The sequence below is a fragment of the Arvicola amphibius genome, chromosome 10, assembly GCF_903992535.2.
Source record: "Arvicola amphibius chromosome 10, mArvAmp1.2, whole genome shotgun sequence".
NCBI classification, from domain to species: domain Eukaryota; kingdom Metazoa; phylum Chordata; class Mammalia; order Rodentia; family Cricetidae; genus Arvicola; species Arvicola amphibius.
Window position 1 is genome coordinate 64,422,780 of NC_052056.1, and position 27,613 is coordinate 64,450,392.

General features: G+C 41.1%; 1 protein-coding gene across 1 annotated transcript in view; it reads left to right on the forward strand.

The window, feature by feature from the left end:
- Positions 1–797: 797 nt before the first annotated feature.
- The window catches only part of Atp13a4 (ATPase 13A4), a 118,776-nt gene continuing 91,960 nt past the window's right edge, over positions 798–27,613 (forward strand). The window contains 1 exon segment of the mRNA XM_038345709.1: positions 798–860. Coding sequence (XP_038201637.1) covers positions 798–860 — 63 coding nt within the window.

Here is a 27,613-nt window from a genome sequence, read left to right on the forward strand (position 1 = left end):
GAATATTTTGTTTATGGACATCTCTAAGAATTTGCTTACAAACATTTGAGCTAAATAGGACTGCCTGGAATAATTGATTATGCTTTTATGCCTTTACTACATATTTTTCAAGAAAAGCAAGCCTAATTCTCTACACACATCAAGTAGAATATTTGTGTGTGTGTGTGTGTGTGTGTGTGTGTGTGTGCGTGCAAAAGGGAAAGGCAATTATAAATATCTGTTGAGGTGGATTATGAATGGCCTGTATTACCTGCAAGCAAAACGAATGAGAATGGTACCGGAAACCTATGGATTGGGGACTTCAACTAAACAAACGAAAACCTAGCTCTGTTAGCCTCCCTGCACCCCAGTTCCTTAGTTTCTGGGAATAAGGCAGCGACCTGGGAGTTCTTGAGCCCGCTTCTCCCGAGGGTCCTGCCAACTCCGCATTGTCCCGCCGGATTTGCAGTCAGATGCCTTAGGCTGGCAGGCTGTGGCAGGCAATGAGTTTTTTCCCTGTAAGTTGGGTCCAAAAAAGATCCGCATGGGAGCGGCTTCCTCGGAGACAGCTGCCTTGAGAGAATGCAGGAGCAGGGAGCAGCCAGAAATTCCTCCTGGCACAAAGTGCCCGGGGGAGGAGTCCACTTGGCTAAGTATTGTCATTTGCTGAAGGAAGGTGTGTGTGTGCTCAAGAAGGAGGATCATTTTTAACCTGGAGGATCATTAACTCTTTGATCCAGCGTCAGGAGGTGACTCTGGAGTTGGTGCTGGAAGCGGCTGCAAGCAAGGGTCGGGGAGCAGGAGCGGAGCGCGTTTCCATGGGGGACCACCTTGAGAAGGGCCAGCATGCTTTGCTCAATGAAGGAGACGAGAACGAGATGGTAAGAGTCCAGCCACATCCTGTGCCCTTCTGCCAGTCCCCCTTCCCTGGCTTCGCACACGCACACTTGTGAACACACTCGCGTATTTCATTGCCTGTTGACTCTGGAAATACACAAGAAGTGATGATATCCAAGCAATCTCCCTGTCCCATAAATGTAACTTCTGACAGCGTGAATTTGGTAGAATGAACACATTGTATTCATTTTTTATCAAGATTGTTTTTATTTGAAGTAAAACAGAAAGGGAGAGGAACATAGGGCTGCTTGATTATTCATATTTGAGTCTTCATCTGTATGGAAAGTTCTGTCCAGAACCCCCGTTTGGGCAGGTCCCCAAGGTGAGGACCAGGGTCTTCTCTGAGAGGAAGAACTGAAACCCAAAGGCAGTGGGCAGTTGGTGGCTGAGCCTTTGACTCCTTTCCTTTCTCACAGTCTTGCTGTTCATCCGGGAAGGCACAAAGCACAGGTACTAACAGTGGTCAGCCTACAGGCATTTCTTTTTACTTCGCAAACTTCACTGCTGTGGAGATGGGTTAGGGAAAACTTTGTGCAGTTCGTTGTCTCTTTCTTTTTTGGAAGACGTGCTCCGAGAGCTTGGGAGGTATAAGAAAATCAGAGAGGCTTCTGTGCTTGTTGAATTTACAGTGATATTTCTCAATTACAATGTAATCAAGAGAGAGTCAGAGATGTGCACTTCTACTTAATAAGGTCTCTGTGCTAATTGTGTAAGCATAGCCTTTTATGCCGGTAATGATGCAATTAAAATGTGAAAATGTGATGCTCTCACTCTATAATAGCGTTTTATCTTCCCGGAATTAATATACAAATAACAAACCCGAAAGATATTTACTTAAAATGTTTTCTTGGTTAATTGTTGGAGTCCTGACTATTAAATTCTTTGTTCTGAAACTGGTCTTTCAAGTTTAATCTGCTTACTTGTTTCTATAGCAACAACATTTTTTTTTTCTTTTGGACATTCTGGAATAGATCCCATCTCTCAAAGCTGAAAAAAAAAGTATAGAGAAATAAAGGGCACCTTAATTCGGTTGGCTTTCTATAACATGTCCTTACTTCTTTCCGACTTAACTATCAAGTAACAGTTGCTTTCAAGGCCCTACCCAAATGTCACCAGAACTGACTTCCTGGTCTAATGTTGGCTTATGTTCCTTTCCCCTCCCAAGCATTTCCTTGAGAGATTGAAGTTGAGTTCTTATCCTCATCTTGAATGCTCTTACCGGAAGCCAGGGACTTCTTGTATGCTCTCTTCCTTTCTGATGTGTAAACACACACATTTTTCTCCTCTCTTCTCATTTTGACCACAATTTGTCTTTGAAAGATATGGATCACCTATATTCTTATATCCTTGAAGACTACCCGCCCTCCCCCGCCAGCCAGACTAACAAATGCTTCAGATGAAGCCGTTTTGATACTAGCTGGTCTTCGTTACAGCGCTGCCAATGGCATTGGGGGTCAGCCCAGTTTTGTATGCAGCTGGAAGCCCAGCTGAGCGCTTTGGCTGGGGAAGGGACGCTGTGTATTTTGGTGAGCAGCGCTTTGACCAGTAGGCTCAGCAGAGGTGGAGCATTAGTATGCAACCAGCTCCTTGTCCTGTTCCGACTGTGGAATCCTGGCTGCCTGCCTGGTGCTGCATCCTTTTTTTTTTTCTCTACACTGTTCTTCATTCACGGCAGTAAACTTCAAAAGTTGTATATCCTCTCTCTCTCTCTCTCTCTCTCTCTCTCTCTCTCTCTCTCTCTCTCTCTCTCATCTATCATACAAATTTTTATTCTGGATTCTGGTCTATAAAGTATTTTCAGGGCCATTTAGTTTTCACCCTGACCCTGCCAGGTCAGCAGGGAGAGCCATGTCTAAGGAACTTGTCCAAGAGCTGAGGCATCACAGAAGCTAGTTGAAACTGGTAGTTCTGTGTCTCTGGATCCACGCACGGGCCACTTTTCAGAGTTTACTGGGGACACTGCCCTCTAAATAGAACACATTGCTTCTCCTAATAAAGCAAAGGTAAGGAGGATAGCTGATCTTACATCCCCTAAGGTCTGTTGTCTTATAGAATTTGTATTTGCTGAGTCTCTTGGTCTCCTCTGACTCGTAGGCTAATCCCATTTAGAGAGCCAAGAGTGTCTGAAAATGTGACACGCAAAATTGTTCACCGAGTCTTTGTAAATGCCACGAGTGCAGACATTTCCAGCGGTCATGCCTCCATGATAGAAATGGCCGCAAATTTCAAGAAAAACAAATGACTGAGAGTTTCTCTTTCAGACAGTTTATATAAAGAATTTATAAAAGGAAGAAAATGAATATTTACAGGCTGAGAATAGATGGAATTATCTTTCAGCCCCTAATCAAAGAAGTAGGGACAAAAGAGCAATTGTAGGTGACCTGAAGGCAATATTGTCAAGTGAATATAAAATGCTAAAAGAAGGAAGGCCCTGTGGGAGGGCAGGAAAGTGCCCTCAGTAGGCACCTCTCCAAAGGCCTTCGAAAGACGTCTAGAGCACACACTCTGGGCTTGGACTAAGCACTTGTCCACTCAAGTCCCGGTGTCCTTACCTATAAATTAGGAGTGGTCCTTTTTACCCTACCTGTCCCACAGGGTTCTTAGGAGGATTATCTGAGCACATCCATGTGGAAATGTTTTGAGAAGGAGCTATTCTGGGGACTCATGAGCTGTTACTGTCTAAACAAAGGGGGGGAGTGGCTCCTACCTGTGCAATTGGGTTGTATTCGCTTCTCTATTTATGACTGTGTTCATACTGTCCCCACAATAATAAAGTCACCTTTCTCTTAAAGACAAAATAAGCATATATTTTTGTTTTCTCTGGAGATCACTTCTACATGGAGAGGCTGCTGCCCATTATATCTGCCTGGTAGGGCTCATTGAAGATGGTTCCTCTCTGTGACATGAACGTATTAGGCTTCCTGGGAGTTCCTGCCCCATGATTCCCAGTGCTGTGTGTTTCTCTGTTAAAATGACTTGGAAGTATTACTGTCCATTTCCCCACACATGACTGACAGTTGTATGGCTTAACTGATCCAACCATTGATTGCAGGAATGAAATCTCTGTTTCTGGAGGAATGTTTTATTCTAGCAAGATTTGGAAAAGCAATGTCCCCTGGTTTCACATCTAGGTTTTTAGCAAGTAAAGAAACACACACTTGGCTATCTTTCTGATTATAAAAGTGATGTATTTTTGTTGTGAAATGATAGGGATAAAAACTTGGGACCGAAGAACAAAGTAGATAGGATTCATTAGTTTACACTGAATGGGGTTAATATTGTCATGTTGGTGGCCCCTTTTCCAGTGCATTCATAAACCATAACATCCTATTGATTGTAGTACATTCTAATGTTGTTTATATTCTCCAGATCCCATATGTGCACTTCTGTATTGTGGAAACACAATGTAATGGGCTTCTGTGTAACTGCACATCCTGTGATCGCACATTGGTGCACTGAAATGAACAATGTTGATAAGATTCATTCTACAGAAGTCTGCAGTAGGCCTTCCCTCCTGACCCTGCCAGCGCATTGCTGAGCATACTGTTTTCTCATTAGCTCCTTTCTCCCTGTCACAAGCACCCAGATACAATTAGGCTATTACCTACTGTTTCTCCCATGCATTGTGCCCAAATGAGATAAAACCAGTCCCAATCTATCCTTAAGGAAGGCATGCAAATTGTCACAAACATGCATTTTAAACAAAGAATGGCATCTGTACTCTCTTTTTGAAGGCTACCTCTTTTTGTTGCAGCTAAAGATATATGATGGGCAATTCTCCTTTTGATACGGCACTGCTTGGCTCCTACAGTGTTTAACTTATGTTTGTACGACTAGTGCCCCATCTCCCATGTTGTTTACTTGCTGTTTCTAATTTCATGCCGGCTGTGATGAAAAACTCTGGACGTTTTTGGACATTCTTTGGGTTAATTGTGAGAACAAATGCTCAAAGGTAGCATTGTCGCACTAAAGGCAATGTAGAGTTTAACGTTTGACTGACACACAATACTCCATTTCGCTCTAAAAGCTGTCATGTGAAACTTATACACTGAGCGGCAATCTCTTTTTATGGCTATTCCCTCTCTCCTCGACTATCACTTTTTAACTTTGGCTCATCTACCCTAGGAAAATGATAGTTGATAGCTGTCTTAGTTTTGCACTTCCCTGGCGAGGTTAAAGATGTTAGCTGTCATTTATGTTGTCACCTAGGACCTCTTACTTTTGTTACTAATGTCACTAGCACCGCATTAAACATTTAAGCGGAAATGCGTGCATTTTTAGCTAAGAGAATGGGATTGCTTTGTTTTGCTTTCACCTCGACACATGCTACAAACAAGTGGGTGATGTCTGAGGGTGTGTGTAGGGAACAGAAAAGGTACTCACAAGGACAATGTGTTCGGTGCTATGCTGGCAAACATTTAGCACAGTTAATTATGTTAAGTATGAAAATCTAAAGACTAGTGAATATGGAAACTCGGGAGTCTCTTTTCCAAATTCCAGGTAATTTCTGAGAGCCTGGCAAGTCACCTGGCCTGGCAACAGGTGGTATGTGGGCTGAGCCCCATGGGCAGCCCCATTGTATCATCCCCGTGAGTTGGGGGCTGTTTGTCCTTCACCAATTCTTTGCCTAGCTCTGATAGCTCTGATAGCTTCTCTAACACCCTGGAGCAGAAAGCCCCATCCCTGCGACTTCACAGCCACTTACTTATTATGCTTCAGGGGCACCTCTGAGATGCTTGCCAATGTTAACTAGCGGGCCCACAGATTGCATAGTAGAGGAATTGTGCTCAGGCTGAGACATCTTGTCATTTGGACTGTTCAGGAAGCCAGGCCACTGGCCAAGTCTGATGTCTTTATTCTCGCTTCATCGCTGTAGAACTCCCATGTAGTGAATGCATCTTTGACAGAAGATCCCTTTGAGGAGTGGGATTTAATCGGTTCTGGAGAGCAGGGATCCTGCCCGAGTCACCTTTCCATGGCCTTCTCCTTTCCTTCCCACTGCACTCAGAATGGAGCACAGTCCCTGGCACAGTGTGGCACTGGCCGATGTCATTGCAAGCTCCATTAACCTGCAGTTTACATTCCGAAAAAAACCAAAGAGGAAACGGGGCTCAGAAAGAGAGCAGTGTTGAGTAATTGAAGAACAAAGCTAGAAAGTTGATGTTATTTGTTTAATCTGGTCCACAATCCCATGTGTTTGTCAACTAGCTCTCCCCTTTCCCAAGTATAAAGAGTTTGTTCTTCAGCATTAATTAGCCATACCACATTATTTGCGATACTTCATTATATTCTTTCATTCATTCATGTCTGAGCTCAGCGGCTATTTAAGCAACCTCTGGTCAGTACCAGGAGTCCTCTGGGCTAACCTGGAAGATCTTGAGTGAATACCAAACAGCTCCTGCTTCCAAAAAGCTCAGAGTTGAGTGCACAAGGCCAAGCACATAACTTGCAGGCCTAGAGAAAAATGAAAATGAAGTGGCCTGCGTCCAACAGTTATGAAGAACTTCAGGGCGGGAGCAGCGCTTTACACCAAGCATAGGGTCATTTTCAGTGCAGGGCCCTTTGTGACCACAGGGCAGAAACACAATGAGCCTGTGCTGCAAGCAGGTGTTACCATGAAATTGTGCACATAGATCTCTGGGCACAAGGACTATATATATAGAGAGAGCAATTTGGTAGCAGCAAACCTTAGGGAGAAAGGTGTCATGCCATTTCCTCCAAGGGGGTAGGTAAGACTGTGTAGGGCTTTGTAAGACATTCCAATGGTGGTAAGTTTTCCTTTCTGATGATTCCCAAGCCCTGGTTCATGAAACAACCACTGGACCCGTGTTGGGGACTATATAAAAATACATTCTCATACCCCGTTCTGAATCAGAAGATACCATGATGGAGTTCGACTTAATTAGAATGGCCGAGGTGCTGGCCTGATTGACACACTACAGAAATCACAGAACACTTGCCACCAGAAGTGATATGGAGTGTTTTCGTGGGTTGAACAAAGTTGGCTGGAGAAAAATAAAGTCAGCGAAGACATGTTTGAAACAGTCTAGGCGAGAGGATCAGAACGAAAATAATGTCTTGTCAGGGAAGAGGATGGGCCGAAAAGGGATTTGACAGTGTTGAGAAGTGAGAATTAAAAGGAACTCAGCATCCATAGACTGCAGTCTAGGAAAGAGAGTGAGTGAAATAGCACTAACTCCAGATGGCCCAGAGTGTCCTAGCACGAGGGGACAAGTTGGGACTGCAGATGGTTATAGTAAATCATGAATTGTGATGTTGATTTGGGCCAAGTATAGACTAAGTCTATGCACAAAGCAATTGACTCAATCTTCTAAGTTTTACTATGTGAGGTCTATCATCTCTCTTTTATCAGTAGGGAAATTGAGGTAAGGAACTGTTAAGTGACATGCCTGGGTGCATTTGGTAAAGTAACTGGTACGTGATAGCTTAGGTTCTTGCCTTAGACAATGGTTTTCTGTCTATGGGGTTTTCACAATGCAGGACATGCTGTTTTACTTGTTAGCAGTGACAAACAGCTGAGCACAATGAAGAAAAATACACAAGGAAGCTGGAAGGCCAGCACTGAAGTGTTGGTTCTGGCAGTATTTGTTTTATAACCACAAAACAAATTATGCTCCCCTCTCTTTGACTTTGCCCCACAAGGCAGAGATAATAAATACCTTACTTGTTTGAACCAGGGTACAATACAGATGATTTCTTAAAGTTCTTTCCCACCCCTGTGTTTACGAAAAGAGGAACATGAAATCACTGTGCAGCTTAAAGAAAGTTTTGACACTGTTGATTTCTTCACGATGCTGTGGGTTTGGGATCTATCTATCTATCTATCTATCTATCTATCTATCTATCTATCTATCTATCCATCTATCTATCTATCTGACTTAGTCTTTTGAGACAGAGTTTTGTTATGTACCCTGGATGACTTATTAGCCTTCTGCTTTAGGCTCTTAAGTGCTTGGGCCACAGGACTGTTCTGCCACATCAAGCAATGTGAGTTTTCCTAGCGAAGGGAAGGAAAACATACCTGAAGATATTGTCAATGGGAACTAGAAATTTACAGGTATTCTGTGGGATGAAGGGATAAAGAGTGTTAGTCAATAATTATATGGCACCTAAACTGACAAGGTGTTAGGGCCCAAAGAAAAGAGCAGAAATGTGACCTGAGGAGCCGGTGACTCTGTAATGTGTACAGATATGACCAAGGCATGTGGCTTCAAGGCTCTGTGAGGATTAGCTGACATAAGACAACCCCCTTAATGACCTACAGCTCTTTCTGAAGACTCATCATATAAACCTTGGCAGACTGTCCAAACCACCACATAAGTGAGAGAGGAAAGGTTGGTGAGGACACAGCCTCCTCCTTAATCCTGCTATCTGCCTAAGGCTGGTCTTTGAGCAACAAGCACAACCATGACCCGGATGCTCCCTCAGAGAAAGAACAGATAGGAGACTATGTGTGCTATGTACTCTCTACAGCTTTGTCTCTCAAACCAGGGCGCTCTCTGGCCTTTTGGGTACACATGGGGTCCTGGATGAGACAGTCATCATTCTATCATTTCTGAATTAATCTTTGGGACAGTGCCAGGCTTCAAGTTTTTCAAACTCTCAAAAATCAGTAGCTAGATAATAGTGTGCGTGAGGAGCCATCCAGGATTGGAAGCCCTCTCCAAAGGGACTCAAGAATTTAAATTTTCTTAGATGGTTTGAAACATATAGTTACAAATAGTTACTTATAATTTTTTAAAAATGTAAAGTGGTTGTTTTTTTACAGCCCACTTAAAATACTTTTTAAAATACAAAATGTGTTTATTGGGATCATTTTCCATTCATCTTGAATCAAAGATACTATCGATACTGCTTCCTCCTGGAAGAGCATCTCTCTGTCAGCCATGGATTTCTGCTTGTAGGACTACTGCTTGTCCATGGAGAATTCACAGTATCCTGGGCATTTCACATCTATACAGTAGGAATTGGGGTTCTGCACCAGGGTCTTTTTCTTGTGTTTCTTCTTCTCCTCTTCAGGAGAGGGATGAAGAAGGACTTTGTAGAGGGCGTGCCTCTCCATTTTGACAGACATGTTCTTGTAGGGAGGTTATCCCTAAAAGGCTTTTTTTGTTTGTTGTTTTGAGAATTTCATGTAATGTATTTTGATTATATTCACCCACAACTCCCTTCTTAGTTTCTTCCAGATTTACCTTCTCCTCCCTACCCTCTATATCCATGTTCTTTTTAAAGAAAAAAAAAACCCACCAATTAACGTGTGCTGCCCACATCTTCCTGGGTGTAGGGCCATCCATTAGAGTGTGGTCAACCTACGAGGATCACACCCTTAAAGAAAACAGGCTCTCCTTGCCCCAGAAGCCATAAACTCCCCACAGCTCCTCAGTTAGGCGTAGGGGTCATGAACTCCTTCCCACTACATGCTAAAATGTTGACTGGTTTGATCTTATGCCAGGTCTTTCTCAGTGAGCCAGAGCTGCTGTGAGCTTGGGAATGCAGCCGTACTATTGAGTTCAGAACACACTGTTCGGCTCTGGTTCTTACAATCTTTCTGCCCCTCCTCTGCAATGGTCTCTCTCTAGATGCCCCATTTGTGGCTGAGCCCTCAACTGACACTTATTCTCTGTACTTGTAGCTGGTTATAAATTTCCAAGCAAATCACCCTCGGCTGCACAAAGAAACTCCTCTGATGGGGCCGGAGAGCTTTACTAATTTATGGGTAGAGATATATGAATTCAGAGAACAGTTAGATGCAATGCCTATTTTGCAAAATAATAGCAGAGAGTTCACCACTGGGGCCTGCGAGCTCCTTAACCATGGATTCTTGGCCAGATTTACAGTGCCAGGCATATGTTCCCTCTTGTGGAACAGGACTTATATCAAACATAAAGCTGTTGGCTACCCTCATATTAGTATTGCATCCATGGGCATATTTTGCTATGTGGGTAATTGTTGCAGTTCAAAGGGCTCATTCCTGGGTAAGACTTTGATGACACCCCCATTCCTATAGCATGCGTAATGCATCGCTAGGAGAGAGGATGCTTTCTGGCAAATACTAACTTGATTTATCCATGGCCTATGACCAACATGTGCAGTGTCTTTAGCAATAGGGTCTTGGAAATCAGGAATAATGACAATAGCCTGTATTGTTTTGGGAGCTTTCTGGGACACCTATGTCCAACAACTTGAGGGGAGGTACCCTACTCCCAGCAATGGGCTTTTTATTAGGCTCCTGGGATGAGCATATTACCTGTGTAGGTGTCTTAGTTAGGGTTACTATTGCCATGATAAAACACCATGACCCAAGCAACTTGTGGAGAAAAGGGTTTATTTGACTTACACTTTCATCACTGAAGGAAGTCAGGACGGGAACTCAAACAGGGTGGCAGGAGCTGATGCAGAGGCCACGGAGGAGTGCTGCATACTGCTTTGCTCCCTGGGGCTTGTTCAGCCTTACAGAACCCAGGACCACCATCTGAGGGATGGTGCTACCACATGAGCTTGGCTTTCTCCCATACATAGCTAATTAAGAAAATGTTTTACAGGCTTTGCCTACAACCTGATCCTGGCAGTTTCTTAATGGAAGCTCCTTCCTCTCACATGACTTCAGCTTGTGTCAAGTTGACATAAACTAGCCAGCACAATAGGGTACTCTAATTAAATCTATTGTATCCCTTATAAAATAACAGGCTTGGTGATATGAAGGGGAAAGGTGAATAACGGGAAAGGATATTTAGTGGGGAGAATGTTGGGAGGAAGAGGTTGCAGAAGAGATGACCAACATTAAGGATGTTTATAAGAGCCATGCGGAAACCTACTATTTTATAGCACACTTTTTTATTATCACTGGGGATTAAACTCAGACTTTTGTGCACAATAAGTAAGTTCTTCCTTCTAACCCACTCCCCTGCCAATGGTGTCAGTTTTGCTATCCTTCAGCATGGAAGCACCCAGGAACCTAAAGATCTTTCTATTGGAGGAAAAGTCCTCTGAAGGTTTTCCTTCACTGGACTCCAAGTAACAATTTTTGTTTTCCATTATCTTTAACATGTATTCCTCTTGCTGGCGCTTCAATGAATATAACATTTTTCTTCTTTCCTTTCCTTCTTCCCTCCCCTTTCTTCCTTCCTTCCTTCCTTCCTTCTTTCCTTTCTTCCTTCTAATGGGGCTTTGCTTTATTGTCCAGGTTCACCTGCATTTCCATGGCTTAAATAATACTTCCATTTCAACATCCCAAGTATTGGGGGCTACAGGGCATGCCACCACATCTGGTCAGTCCATCTATTCTCATTCCCTCTCTTTCCTTCTCCCTTCTCCCCCATCTTTGTCTTTCTTTGCTTCCTTTCTGGATCTTGATCTCTGTTTGTAGCCCATTTTATCTTCAAATTTGCAACCTTGTTGTCACTGTGTCTGGAGCATTCTGGTCATAACCTGCAACACCACCACTCTCATTCCTTATATAAACGCAAACCATCTCTCCAGACCAGACGGGCGGCATAGGAATAATTGGAACAACTCACATGGCTTTATTGAAAGGGAGATTTTTTTACTGATCCCTCATGAAATCCTGAGTTCACATCCTGAAAATTTCCCTGTGTTTATTCTCCAAACAGTCTTATATACCAAAACATAAACGGAGGAGGAATTCATTAGAATTCTGTTTCCTAGGTAACCAGGTGAACGGTTGTGGTCATGTCCATATCTACGTATGCCTGCTCTGTCACATCTTCCTGCTCTGTATGCCATCTCTGTCACATAGGTCTGAATTAACATCTTTTTTTTTTTTCAGGTATCCTCCAAATTACAAAGGAGGAGCGGAACAACATCCTGACCTTTTGTTAGGGATGGAGACAGGCTAGGTGACTGGCAACTTCTTATGTGGCAGGTGCAAACTATGGCCTGGGATTCTGGTCACCATACCATGTAGAGATATGGATGGATATATATATATATATATATATATATATATATATATATATATATATATATCACATACACACATATATATTTAACATTTATTGATTTGTTGTGGATTTCCTATCATGCATTTCAGTTCCTCTTATCTCCCCATCCCCTTGCGCCTTCCCTCTTCCCTTACAACTTTCTCCCAAAACAAATTTAAAAAAATTAAAAAAATTAAAAAACCAAATGAAACAAAGCAAGTAAACAAGCAAACAAAAAGAGAGAAGAATCTTGTTGTGGAAGCTGTAGCGTGTCCCACTGAGTCACAGTTTACCCTTTAGTTCATCATCTTTACCTCAAGTGTTCATTGCCAGGAGTCATTGGCCTGGCTTGAAGAGGCTTCTGGCTTCTGCCGTACCGCCCATAATGGGTCCTCCCTCGGGCTCCTCTTGTATATCCTGTTGTTGTCCTGTGCTGTGGAATCCTGCTGTTTTGAATCTGTAGGTTCGCCCCTTCACCTCCTCCAACAGTTCATAGATTCATTGGATGTTGGAATGGGCCAACTCATAGCCCTGTTTCTGGGTCTGGGTGGTAGCTGGGCTGGTCAGTCTGCCAGATTTTCCTCATTGCCATTACCCGGGCTGCCTCTCCAGCCTAGCTCAGCCAGTGCATCCTGCAGCAAGGAACAATGAGGGACAGTTTTCTTGCTTTCAGGCCCTCGGATCTGGCTCACCCACACGCATACCACCAGGGCCAGCTCTACTGCTTTGTCCAGGCAAGGTGCAGGGCCTTCTCTCCCAGTTGCTGTAGGGGACATATGAGGGGAGGATAAGGTCAGCTCTTCTGCTCTTGTGCCCTCAGGGCCTGCTCACCTGTATCCCCCCAACCACAGGGTCAGCTCTAGTGTGTTTCCCTGATGAGAAGCATACCTGTGGTAAAGGGTGGGGTCATCTTTCCCAAGTTTGGAGAGGGGGGCATAGCTCTCCCATGAGGGACAGGACCAGGTCTCCTGCTGCAGAATTCAGCAAGGAACAGGGCCAGGGCCAGGGCCAGGGCCAGGGCAGGGCTGGCTCAGCATGGTTCCAATGACCCCCTGTGCTAACACAGGTCACGGATATCATCACAGATCCATGTTTCAGTAGGAACACAGACCCAGACATTGACTTTGGCAGAAATTTGGGTCCACACATCACTACGACTCAAATGATTGACCACCCTGAACAGTATGGCCCTGGTGGCAGCATAACCCTTGGGCACCAACATGGTCTCAAGGTGACTGACCAGACTCTGGATATCCACAGAGCCCTGAGTAGTAAGAGGAGCCATGGACATCAACCGAGACCCCAGTTGCTGCAGGGCAATAAATACAGGCATGGCCCTAGGCAGTGACCTGGGCATAGATGTCACCATGGTTCTCAGCATCCTCATGACTACAGGTTGTGGCCTAGACCCCATGCATCTGTGTAGTTTTCTTTTTTAAAAAAGATTGTTTTTATTGTATGAGTATGAGTGTTTGGCCAGCATGTGTATGTCTGTGAACCGCATGTATGCAGTGCCTATGGAAACCAGAAGGGGGCATTAGATCCCCTGAACTTCTAGTTATAGGTGCTTGCTAATGGCCATGTGGGTGCTGGGAGCCAAACCTAGGTCCTCTGAGCAACAAGTGCTCTTAACTGATGAAGCAATCTCTCTGGTTCTGGTGTTGGTCTCTTTTTGGAAGTTGGTTCACTTGATTGGCTTGAAGTTTTAGCTCTGGGATTAACTCAAGAAAATATATGACTGTGGGTTATCTTTTCTCTTCTGGGAGTTATGACAAATACTGCATTCTGTGCAGCGCTCTGCATGGAAAAGTCTCTATGGGAGACTGGCTGAGGAACAGACAAACCATGGTTCAGGCAAGCTAAGTGTTTGCCATATTCTAACCAGTCTGGCTTACCAAACAGTGACTATCAAAAAACAAAAGTATAGGAGGTTAGCTTGGCAAAGCCAATCACTGTTGCTTACTCTTGGCATAATGATTTTCTATATTTTTCTTAAGTTTTCTAGTCCTGGGTATGTTATTGCTATATGTTTTTCATAAGAATTTAAGTCAAATTAAAAATAGCCTGTTTTCCCATCACAAAACCACAGTCAACAAAATAACCAAGGCAATATGTCTCCTCCTAAAATTAGTGCTCCACAGTTGGATTTCCTGAGAAAAGCAACTTGGATGATGTATATGACAGTGATTTCAAGATAGCAATTATAAGTATGCTCAGGGAACTTTAGAGGATATGAATAAAGGCTGAAATAAAGAATGAAACACACAAATAGTTGTATGGAATTTAAAAGCAATTCAAGACATGGAAATAGAATAGAATACAGAGATAGAACTGAAGAAAAGCCAAACTAAATTAAAAAGTGAAACTAAAATTCACTAACTCAAAGAAAAAGCTCAGTAGAAGGCTTCACACCAGTAGAAGTGATCAGATCGAAGAAAGACTGTCAGGGCTTGAAGAGAAGAAGAGAAATTGGGTCATGCAGTCAAAGAAAATACTGAATCTAGGAAAACCCATGAGCAGACAGTGCAGGAACTCCATAAAAAGATCAACTCTATGAATAATAGGTATAAATAAGAGAATAAACCCAGGTCAAAGGTACAGAAAGTATTTTCATTGAAACTGTAGAAGAAAATGTCCCAAATCTAAGGAAAGAGATGCCTATTAAGATCAGAAAGATATACAAAACACCAACATAACAGGACCAGAAAAGAAACTCCCCATACCATATAATAATCAAAATACTAAATGTACAGAACAAGAAAGGATATTGAAAACCATAAGAGAGAAAGACCAAGTCACATTTTAAAGCAGGCCCATCAAAATTACACCTGACTTTTCAATGGCAACCTTGAAAGTCACAGGGGATTCAGACTGATATCGTGCAAATTTTGAAAGATCATAGATGCCAATCAAGACTACTATAGCCAGAGAAACTATCAGTCACATGTAAAGAAGAAAGAAAAAACTTTCCATGACAAAAACATTTTAGGGATTATGTCCATCAAGTCAGATGTACATAGGATACTAAAGGGACTACTCAAGTCTAAAGAGATTAACACCCTCAAGAGGGTACAGGGATTAAATGAATAGTTTCAGAACAGTTCATCAAAAGAAGTCTAAGAAAACAACACCACCACTATCAAGGGATCAGAATTAATAAGCATTGTTCAAGTAACTCTTAAGTTTAATAGTCTCAGTTATCTTCTAAAGAGACACTGAGTGGTAGCAGAGGGGGGTTAGAACACAGGATCTCTCTTTTTACTGCCTCCAAGAACCGAACCTCACCATTGTGATAGGATTCCACCACAGAGCAAAAGGATGGGAAGAGGCATTCCATGAGAATGGAACCAAGAAACAAGGAGTCATAGCTCTTTACTGTCTGACAACATAGACTCCAAACCAAAATGAATCAGAAGAGACAGGGAGAACATATCCTATTTGTCAAAGGAAAAATCTACCAAGAGGATATTGCAATTCTAAAAGTTTAGGCACCAAACATAGGGAGACCCAATTTCATAAAAGAAGGAATATTTAATCTAAAAATATAGATTAATTTCAACACAGTAATTGTAGGCGATGTCAACATCCCACTGTCACCAACAGGCAGATTATCCAGGGAAAAGCTAAGCAGAAAACATTGGAGTTAAATGGCATCATAAATAAAATGGGCCTAACAGAGAGTTATAAAGTAAAAAAAAAAATCCGCCTAAATACCAACTAATAAATGGGCTCTCAGAAGCCCATAAAATTTTCTCTGATATTGACAACATATTAGGACAGAAAGAAACTCTCATCAAATATAAGAAAATTGAAATAACATCTGTGTTTTACCTGACCATGGTAGAATAAAACAGGCTGCCAACAGAAACTACAGGAGCTACACAAACTCATGGAAAGAAATAGCACACCAAATGAATAATAATTTGGTCCAAATTAAATAACAAAAAAGGTTTAAAAATTTTTAGATATTAGTGAAGATGAAACATAATATACCCAAATCTATAGGTCATAATGAAGGTATCCCCAAGAAGACAGTTTATAGCACTAAGTGCCTGCATAAAAATTTAGAGTTTTCAAAGTAATAAATTAATGAAACATCTGAATGTTTTAGAAAGCCAAGAATAAACAACACCTCCAAAAGATAGACAGGATGAGATGATCAAAATAAAATTAATGAAATAGAAATGAAAAACTACAAATAATTAAAGAAATGAAGAGTTGGATCTTTGAAAAGATTAACAAGGTTGGCAAACCTTTAGCTAAATTAACCAAAAGAAAAAGGTCCCAGTAACAAAATTATGAAAAGTGTAATATTATAGCAGGCACAAAAGATTCAGAGACTCATAAAGACATATTTTTAAAAATCTGTATTGAACCACATTGGAAAATATAAACTTAAGTGGAGAAATTTTGACATAGGTATGATATAGTTAACAGTTTAAATAGACCCACAACAACCTCTGAGATAGAAGCAGCAATTAAAAATCTACCAACTAAAAAAATCTTGGGTCCTGATGGATTCTTTACAGAATTCTATTATAGTTCCAGGGAATTACTCTTGATTTGCCTCCAGAACTTGATGGTAAGACCCTATTGTTGAATACCCCATACACTCAAATCATAGAACATGGAACAATCAAGCAGGTACTGACTGGGATGCTTCATCCCTCTGGCTATCTTTCAGAGAGCCAGAAGGTGCTATGCACACTGCTGGAGGAGAACAACCACCATCAGTATCATCCATCTGTGAATCCTGTGAGCCTCAGCAATGAAAGACCTGGTGAAAACATGACCACTGGTATAACAGTGGCACAACTGCTATAGGAACAACCACACTTTCTCATTGTGCTTACAGTCTGCTCCACAAGATGTAACCCATGCTGGAACCTCTGGCTAGATAGGTTAGGAATCTTAGGGAAGAAATTATTACTATTGTTCTGCTAAATGAATATAGCATTCAATTGACTCCTAATAACTTTCGCTATACCCATTGTTTAGGGAACCCCTCAACCCTTACCAGAAAAGCTCCTTTTTGTAGTAGATGATGAGCACAGAGACCCACAACTGTTAGATATGCAGAGGACAAGACATTGTGAAATATTCACCCCTAACTGGGACTTCTATGTCACAGCCCCTGTTCCCAAGGCTCAGGGATCACTGGGAAAGAAAAGTCTGAGAGAAGGTCCTGAGTGGTGTGTGACTGCACTGGAATAGTGTGTTATGGACACGATCAGGCAGCTACACATGAGAACTCTTACAGCCACAGCAGCACATGCAAGGTCTGCATAAGCTCAAACCCTAAGATGACTTCTGTTTCCAGCCCTCCAGCTCTACTCCATGGTGAAATGCCTATCTTTTAGCCTAATTTATATACTAGTTAGGATTTTGAAGGGGGAGGGTTGAAAAAGCTCAGAACACATGGTTTCAGGCGAAACAAAGTTGGTTTGTTAGCTCAGTCGGAAGGTCGCCATGTAGTAGCATTTTCAAGCACATATAAGCCTGGGGCAGAGAAGATGCCTCAGTACTGGCTTTCTGTTTCCTTACTGGATAGATCTACCTTGCTGGCTCATTTTCACATTCCTCAGGGTTCTCTGATAACTTCAGTGTTATATATCGCCAGTATCAGTGCAGTAGGGAGAGGAAATTCCCTCTTTCTAGTCTTTCTCACTCCTTCCTTCTCAAGGGATCTGATGTAGTTTTGCTTTTCGTCTCCTCGTATTCAGTCCCGTGGCCTGGAGAAAGCCATGCTGGTAGTCACATGCCTACTTTGGGAATGAGCTGGAGTCCATCTGAAATCCAGCACTTTGGCTGAAGGTAGTGAGGACACGGCCTGCCATGAGAAAACAGAGATGCTGGACAGCGCTTTCTGTGGCTGAGTAGTCCAAACAGAAATACAAATTAATAAATACATATTGTCTGGGGGACAATAAATAGTAGGTGAACCAAACTGAATAAATAACGTTTCAAATGATCATGTCCTGCAATTCTAGTATGTGTTAGGCTGAGGCAGGAGGATCACAGTGAGTTCAAGCTAAACCTGGCCTACTGAGCAAGACCCTATCTTAAAAACAAGGACTTAAATGGTCATACTTCTCTGGGTTGGTTATTTCCTTTGCTACAGACCATTCTTCCACTAATTTGAATTTCTGTCAGCAGGTTAAGAAAAGAGATTTGCAAAAAATATTTCTCTGATTTTAAAATCGAGACATGTTTGATGACTCTCATGTGTAAAATCCAGGAAATTCTCATATAGGAAGAATCTCAGGATGCCATTCTCTAAGGCATTTTGTATTTTGTTTGATGTATGGACCTACTCTTCCTTGTTTGATATACTTTTTCTGGTGAGTGTTTTTGAAATTGAATTTGTAATCATGGTGTATAATTTTTCATTGTCTTTCTCCATTCAACACTCTTATACAATTATTCTTTTCACCGTATTAAACTCCTTAACAGACATTATTTAATAGCTGTATCATAGTCTTTAATAATTGCCCTTTGTTGTACACACAGATCGTGCCTATTTATCATGATGAAAATCTGCAGAAAACATCTCTAGATATAAGGGCAGTCTGTGTCATGTAGCATCTCTAACAGAGGGCAGTGTTAGTGCTGAATACCTCACCTTGTTAAAGTCTGCCTGTTTGTAGACTGCTCAGCTTTTAACTCCGCTCTCAAGAGTAGAACGGAGATGAGTGCGGGCCTCTTCTCAGCACTGGTGGTTCAACTGCCTTGACTGGAGAGGGCTTTGTTACACAGAAATTCCGTGTTTGCTCTTCACCAGTCTAGAGAAGCATGCAGACGTACTGTGGGACAGGGCGTTGAAAGGTTGCTCTTGTCTTAAGGATCTTCCAAGCAAAAGGCATCGCGCTCATATAAAGGATCCTACAGCAGCAGACCCTGTGGGACGGGTGAATGGGGCTCCAGCAACCAACTGGAGGCCTTTGTGTTTATCATGTGTAGCTCCTCCATCCCCAGTCACTGCTTTTATCCAAGGAGGAAGAAACAAAAAATTACAATTCCTTCAATTACCTTGTTATAAAATTTAATCACCTATGGTCTCACTTGCAGTATTTATTCCCTCATGGTCTTGTGTGTGTGTGGCTTTGCAATTTATGAGGAGGAAAATTCAGTTGTCTTCATTCCAATTTTTTTTTTAAAATTTCAATTATTTTCATTTTACATACCAGCCCCAGTTTCCCCTCCCTCCTTTTCTCTTGACTCTCCACCTCCTTCCATCCCTCCCCCATCCACTTCTCAGAGTGGGGTAAGTCCTCTTTGGGGGAGTCAATAAAGTCTGGAATACCAAGTTGAGGCAGAACCAAGCTCCTCTTCCTGTATCAAGGCTGAGCAAGGTATCCCACTGCAGGGAATGGACTCCAAAAAGTCAGTTCATACACCTGGGAATAAGTCCTGATCCCACTGTCAGGGCTCCCCCATAATAGATCAAGCCACATAACTGTCACCCACATTCAGAGGGCCTAGTTAAGTCCCATGCAGGTTCCCCAGCTGGCAGCCCAGAGTCCGTGAGCTTAAATTTTTAACCTACAATCTTAGTGCAGGAAAAATTTAAACTTTGCAGGCTAACAATGTTTTAAAAATTGCTTCCACGGTATCCATAAATAAATGAATTTGTCAACTGAAAACAGAAAAAGAAGTTGTAATAAGTGGTGTCATATCTAATTTTCACAAGGACATACTTTTAAAATTAATTTTAATGACTTATTGTTCAGCTGTTTATTGCTATATCTCCAGTGCTTAGAAAGTGCCTGAAATCTGTTCAGTATACAGTAGATACTTTTGAGATAAATACTGAATGATTGGTGGCTATAACTGGTTATAACTACACTCCAAATTCATATGACCTAGCACATGTGATAATCTATTTTGCTAATCAACTTGACAGGATTCAGAACCACAATGGTAACAAACCTCGGAGCAACTCTGTGAGGGATTTTCTAGGTGCGGTTGATTAACCAAGGTGTGAAAAACCACCCAAAATGGGAGTTGGTCTCCTTCCGTGAGCTGAGGTAAAAAGGAGGAAGTGAGCTGAGCACCAGACATCTTTTTCTGTTTCCTGACCGGACTCCATGTGACTCAGCAGCATCACCTCCCTTCCTCCATACCCACCCCGCCCATGTGATCTCAGACTGTGAGCCAAGGCAAGCACTTCCTTATCTAAATTACATTTGACACAGCCCAGCAGCTAATGTAGTACATAAACCCCAATGTCAACAAGGAAGGATTAAAATTTAGAGAACAAGGTCATTGGGTTACTTTCCATCTATTTCACAGGTGGGCAGAGTTTCAGGTCAGGAGCCCCTTCAAGGGTTATCTGACCCTTTCTTACTGCTTCCTCTTACTGTCCAGCTTGTGCCTAAATGCTCTCAGAGAAGAAAATTTGCTCAAAAAAAAAAACCAAACCATTTCTTTCTAAAACTGATCTATGAAACAGCAAAACAAACCCACAACCTCTTTATTATGTTAAATTGAAATATGGCTCCATTTATGTCAATCCACTGGTTCATCTTCCTTTACCTTCTGTGGCCACTTGTCCAAAATATACGCCAGTCTTCCCCATTCCCACAGCCCACGCATCTCGGAGCTCGTCTTAGCTGGTCCCTGTCTTCATGCCTCTAGACAGCTCTTTGTCAGTCCTACCAAATCATTTCTTCAGCAGCTCTCCATGTGACGTAGCTCTTTGACGTCAGCCTCAGAAGGTCTTAAAAAGCCATTATACTTGAGAACTCAAGAAGCTACCTTCTTTTGGCGTCATTCTCCTTTGGAAATCCACAGTGGTTCTGGAATTCCTGGGTATCAGCCAGGAAGGGTGAGGTAGGAATAATGACCACTTCCTGTCACTAAAGTCATTGCAGAAAAGGAGTTCAGAGACTAGTGATGCCACCCGGTGATAGATCAGTCTGATTCTGGCCTTGTCGTTGTCGTCCTCATCATCATTTTCATCATCGTCATCGTCATTGATTATGTGTACTTGCTGCGCACCGCGGCCTGGTCTGCGCTCTATGCGCTAGACCCCAGTTCGCGAGCTTCGGGCAAGGGCTGGAGGTTAGAATACACACGCAGAGACAGACCGACACGCAGACCTTTTAAACACTGATACCAAAGCCCCTCTTTATTAGCACCATGTAGGCTTAAAATACCACTGCAGTCAATGGCCAGAAGTACATATACATATAACAAAATTGACCTTAAATTTATATCAATAGAGTAAAATTTATACCAATGTAAATTATTCATATCTATATCACACTCGGTCCTCTTAGTTCTGATATTTTGTCTAGTTTGCACCTATGCAGGTGTTGTGTGTTCTGTCATAGTCTCTGTGAGTTCAATTATGTATTAGTCTTGTGTATGGAAGACAATGTTTCCTTGGAGTCATTCACTACCTCTGGCTCTCACAACCTTTCTCCTCCTCTTCTGCATAGCTCCCTGAGCCTTGAGGGGGAGAGGTTTGATGAATACATCCCATTTGGGGCTGAGCTCTAAAAGTCTCACTTTTTGCACCTCTCCAGTCATGGGTCTCTGTGCTAATTACCATCTACTGTAAGAACAAGCTTCTCTGATGAGGGCTCAGGGATGCTCTGATCTATGGGTGCCACAAACATGTCATTAGGAATCTTTTTTTCTATGTTCATTTTGCAGAACAATAGTCGTTTTTCCCTAGGTCTTAGGACGTGCGTTGTCTCAGGTCCTTGCCCCCCTTAAGCAGTGTTAGGTATGAGTTCCCACTCTTGGAATGGGTCTGAAATCCCCCCAAAGTGGTTGGTTACTCCATAACATGTTTACCACTATTGCACCAATTTATCTTTCAGACAAATCATTGTTGTAAACCACAGGGATTGTAGCTGGGCAATGTTGATGCTTACTTGAAAATAATTTCTTATTGGTATTAGACAAAAAGAGTTTGCTGACCCATATTTATTATATTTTTGTTCAAATCTGATTATCATTATTACTTTTATTATTTTAATTTTTCTTTATCGCCGTTGATTAGGATCATCCAAGCCTTTTCATCCACTGGTGCTGTTTAGCAGAGAGCAGGAAGGACCTGAGTTGGGGTGTATGGAATGGTTCATGTTGAGCAAGAACTTTCTTCGTCCTGTTACTCTTTCTTCTTGTTTCCAAAAAAGTATATATCTGCAGGAGTTGAGAGAGTTATTCACCCATTTTTTCATTTTGAAGATATCCAGGAACTTCACTTACTGGGAATAGTACTGTCACCTGTGGCCAAAGACCTACAGAGCCTTACCCCCTAAGCATGGAATTCCAGATATAAAACGTCACTCAAAATATAGATGAGTCCAACTCTTTCATTTTTTTCTTTTTTTGTTTGTAAAGGCATTAAGAGATTCATGCCCAACTGCAATAAATAGTTTCGGGTGATCTTATGTACCCTGTATCTAGGTTTCCTCATTGTTGCAGCCAACAAAACGGTCACTCAAGAATATGGTCAGAATAGTGACAACTCTATCCTTCTAAAGGTCATTCATGTTGTCTTTTCATAGCTACACCCACTTGTTTCCCTTCTGTATCCTTTTCTTAAACCTCGGCAATCAATGCATTCTCTGTTTTTGTAATTTTATCATTTTAACAGTGATATACGAATATAACTGTACAGTTATATGAATTTGGAAAGAAATTTTTTTTAATTTTTAGTATGCTTTTAACTGGAATAGAATTACATTATTCCCCACTCTCTCTCTTCAGCCCATTCCAGATACCCACCCTGAAGCCCTTCCCATTCCCTATCACCATCAAGTTGATGGCCTCTTCTATGATTATTATCATTCCATACATTGAAATGGACTTTTAAAATAAGCTTCTCCAGAGATACATCTAGGATGTTTACGTAGAGTTTTTCTCTTTTGATTGCTTAGTAGTTTTCGTGGTGCCATGGTTTAGCCAATGTTCATCCATTGAAGGAAGAGGCACTGTTTGCTGTTCCCAGGTGGAGTTTGCAGGTATTTTTCTCATTTTCTTTCCTGTTCTCCACAGACTCTTTCATAAAGAAAAAAAAGGTTTTAATTTCTATAAATGCACAGACATAGAATTGATTGTCAACTTGACACAGCCTAGAATCACCAGAAAAAGACTCTCAATTGAGTCTTTAGAAATTTGGTCTGTGGGCATGTCTGGGAGGGACTTTCTTGACTTTTAATTGATGTGGGGAAGCCCAACCCACTGTAGGCAGCATCCTGCCATCACACCCCAGTCAGGAGGTCTGGGCTGTATAAGAAAATTAGCTAAGAGTGAGTCTATGAGTGAGTCAGCAAGCAGATTTTGTCATGGTTTCTGTTTCAGGTTCCTGTTGAGTTCTTGTCTTCAGTAATGGACGGTGACCTGGAAGTCGAAACCTAATAAGCCCTTATGCCCCAAATTGTTTTCAGTGAGAGTGAGGATAATCCACAGTATGAAATGTTCCCTTTATCTTAGTGCTTTGCATATTCTTTGAAGACAAAACAATTCTGAGTCTAGTCTTGATTTTAATCATTTTTTTAAATTTATGTTTAATACTGAAGTGTGAGACCTATTATGAGTTACTGTTTGTGCGAAGTGTGAGAATTAGGTTGAGGTTTGCATCCTTCTACCTCCCTTATAAACGTACATCTTCTTGCACCCCCATTGCTGAAAAGTTGATTTTTCTCCATGGAATTGTTCTTATACATGTGTCAGAATCAACTGGATATTTGTATATAGGTCAATTCCCCAGTTTTCTACTCTGTTCCATTGCTCTGCACACCAATGTTATAGAACCTTAATTATGGCAGCTAATTAATAGATCTTAAAATCAAGAGAATGGATTGCTACCACTTCATTCTTATTTTTTCAAAATCATTTTGTCTATGGTAGTTTATAATACCTTTCGAAATTTTAGAGTTATCTTGTTTATATTTAGAAAATAGTCCTGCAATTTGGGTAAGCAGTGCATTAAATCTATATATCTGTTTGGGAAGAATTAAAATCAATGTTGAGTTTTCAAAGCCAAGTATGACAGATCCTTCCCTTTATTTAGGTCTCAGATTCTTTTCATTAATGTTTGAAATATTCCACAAACAAGCATATGTGTTTTCTTAGACTTTACTGTTGTTTACGTGATTACACATAGTTCTGCATCTTTAATTCCAGTGCTCTCATAATCACTATCAGAATATGGAAATATGATTATTTATATGTGTTTGTTGTGTCTTCTGTGAACTCACTTGAAAATTATAGATGTTAGGTTTAGTAGATTTTTTTTCTTAGAAATTATCATGTGAAAACAGGGACATTTTATTTCTGTGTGTCTTTCATTTTCCTTTGTTGTTTAGTTATAAATTCTAACACAAACCTGGCTTATCAGAGGAAAAAAATATACATAGTCATCTTCTTTCTGTATTTTACACAGCACAATTTCACCTTTTATCATCAAATGTTTGCTACAGGTTTTAAAAAGATGTTCCATGTCAAACTGAAAGATTCTGTTTTGTTCTTATTTTTCTAACATGGATAACATTGGATATCCATGGGTGTGCATTTTTGCCATTTGAAAACATGTGAATTGGAAGGATAATGCAGGTTTTCTTCCTTAGACTGTTAGCATGATGGTCTACTAAGCCAACATGGGTTACTTTATTTTATATGTTGAGGGATGCCCCCTTTGAAGCAAACACTCATTAGCTGCAATGTATAATTCTATTACTGAGACAAAACTCTATCTGCTAATGCTTTGTTGAACACAGTCATAGCAATGTTTTATGGAATAACTATTCCTGAGGAGTGTGGCTTCTCTCTGCTGTTGTCACCAACTTTGTGAGTTCTGCTGAGGGATGCTTCACATTGGTTATTTGGAAGAGATGATGGTAGCAGTTCTTTAAGTGTTGGGTAGAATTAGTGGAACTAGTAATTCAAAAACTACAATGTGCGTTTTCTTAACAGTGACAGAGTACTTAACAGTAACCGTGCTCAGACTCTTTTTTGTTTTCTGTTAAGTTTGCAGCACCCTATGGGCTTCAAGGACTTCATCCATTGCACTGGATTGGCCTAGTTCTTACTTAAATAATAAAATCCACATATATAATAAGCATTCATATTTATTCTTTTGCATTCTTTTGATGCTGGCAATTCTTCTAGTTTTTTTGTTTCTTTTCTCTTTTATTTTCTTTTTCATATTCCTTTGTCTTTCTAGTGGTTCTCCAATTTTATTGCTCTTTTTGAGGAATGAGGGTGCTTGTTTTATATAGATGTTTGTGTTTTCTGTTTTCATTGCTTTCTCTTCCTGTCCTTACTGCTGCATTTGCTCTGCCTGCTTGGCTTGCTCAGTTCTTCTTCTTCCAGGTTTTTGAGGTGGGAACTTGGGTCGCTGTGTTGGGAATCTCATCTTCCTAAGATATGCAGTTAATGCTGCAGATCCAGCTGTTACCGCTTGAGCCACCACAGATTGTGTTATGCTCCTTTTCCAGCTTCATGTAGCTCCATGTCTTTTTAAAATTCTCTTTAGATTTCCTATTGACTTGCATTATTTAGAAGTGTGTAGGCCAGGTTCCCAATGTGTCAAGATTTCTTCCTTATATTTCTGTTTCTATTTTTCAATTTTATTCTGTAATAATTGGAAAACAACAAATATGAATTACATTCTTTCAAGTTTTTCAATGTTTTATGGGCTGTCTTGATATATGTTCCAAAACCATTGAAAAAGAATGTTGTTCTCTTAGATTCAAGAATCTATAAATAATTCCAGAACATTGATGGTGTCCCAGCTAAAAAATTCTTTGATAATTTCATACATGTACATACTAAATTTTTGCCCACCATTACCTTAAGCTATCACCCATTCTCTTCCACTGAAGCATTTAGTAGCAAGATGTCTCCAAGTTTGATTCATTCCTTTCTTTCTTTTTCTCCTTCCTTCCTTCCTTCCTTCCTTCCTTCCTTCCTTCCTTCCTTCCTTCCTTCCTTCCTTCCTTCCTTCTCTTTCTTTCTTTCTTTCTTTCTTTCTTTCTTTCTTTCTTTCTTTCTTTCTTTCCTTCTTTCTTTCTTTCTTTCCTAGGTTGAAGGAAGGCTGCCTGCATGAGCATGAGTGGTGGTCATTTACTGGAATGTGGCCATTCTTTCAGCATCTATATCATTGAAGAAAGTGACACTTCCTCTTGGGCCCCTGCAACCATCGATTGCTCATAGTCCCACAGTGAGCAGTCAAGTCTCAAAAGGCCCTTGGCCATGCAAGATGAAATGGAACAGCTTCAGGCTTGTGCAGGTCATCAAAGCTCAGTGGGTTCCCGAGTAAGATGGGTCCTGCTCAGAAGAGAACTGCAGTGCTTTTCTCCGGCATCTGCTGCTTATGTTTTTTTTTCCAGCCCTACCTCTCTGGTGGTCTCCAGGCCATGGAGGGTAAGACGTAGACATTGCGTTTAGCGCTGAGCACTAGACAGTCAAGTATTCTCTGCACTTGGATCAGTTGCTGCATCTCTGTGAGCATTCTCTGCTGACCTCTGCAAGAATAATGAAACCTTGAGAAGAGGTGTTCAAACCACAATTATCAATTTTTCATCCTTCCATTTCTATTTTTTCTTTCTTTACAGTTTTTCAGCTCTGTTTGGTGCATACACATTGTCTTAGTTGGGGTTTCTATTGCTGTGAAGAGACACCATGACAGAGGCAACTCTTACAAAGAAAAACATTTATTTGGGGACTGACTTACAGTTCAAAGGTTTAGTCCATTATTGCTAAGACAGGAAGCATGACACCGTGCATGTTGACATTGTCCTGGAAGGGGTAGTTGAGAGTTTCTACATCTGCCTTGGTAGACAACAGAAAGAGTGAGACACTGGGCCTGGCTTGAGCATTTGAGACCCCAGTGCTCACCTTAGTGATCCACTTCCTCTGACAAGGCCACACCTACACTAACTAGGCTATACCTCCTAATGGTGCCACTCTCTATGCCGGCCTATGGAGGCCATTTCATTCAAACCAGCACGTGTTTGCCATGTATTCTTGGTGGCAATACCTATTGTCTTTTAATCATAATCTTCTCGGTTTCTAGTAATTTTTTGGTGGTGGAAGTGTCAAGTCATAGCCATTTTTTATCTTCTTTTGAGTAATGTTTATTTAAGATTACTCTTATTTTTATAGATATGTTCATTTTTATCTTTCATGTGTGAGTATTTTGTTGGTGTGTATGTTTGTGGTTCACACATGAGCAGTGGAAGGGAGAAGTGCTTTTTCAGCTCCAATGTGGGACGTGAAAAGCAGAATGAATGCTTAGAATATTCCTGTGTAATTTGTCCCTTCGTTTCCAAAGTCCTCAGGCTTCTTGTGATTGTTTTCTATGTCATGTCCAGGGCTTCTATTTGATCTCATTGGGAAAAACAGGGAAATGCAAGCTATTCCACACTTTCAGAATCACAAATTTTAAAAAAAAATCACCTCTACTTAAACATTGTATTATTATTTATATTTTATTAAGACATAAAATATTATTTGATAGATCATATCTTTCTTGGTTCTGGTATTTTAAACATTTGTTCACATTTTCTTTAAGCTTTTTTTCATATAAGTTTTCTTCTGGATTATTGAACTCAAACTCTGTGCACCCTAACACACCATAATTATTTCCTTGGGCCACTAAAATTTATTATACATGAATTCACCAATTGCATATCATTCTACATAGTGCAGGGCCCGTGATTTGTTTTTGGCAAGGGTTGGGAAGTGAAATTCTTTCTAGCATGTGTGCATGCTTCGTCTTTACCTTTAAAATATTTATAGAATGCATCACTTTG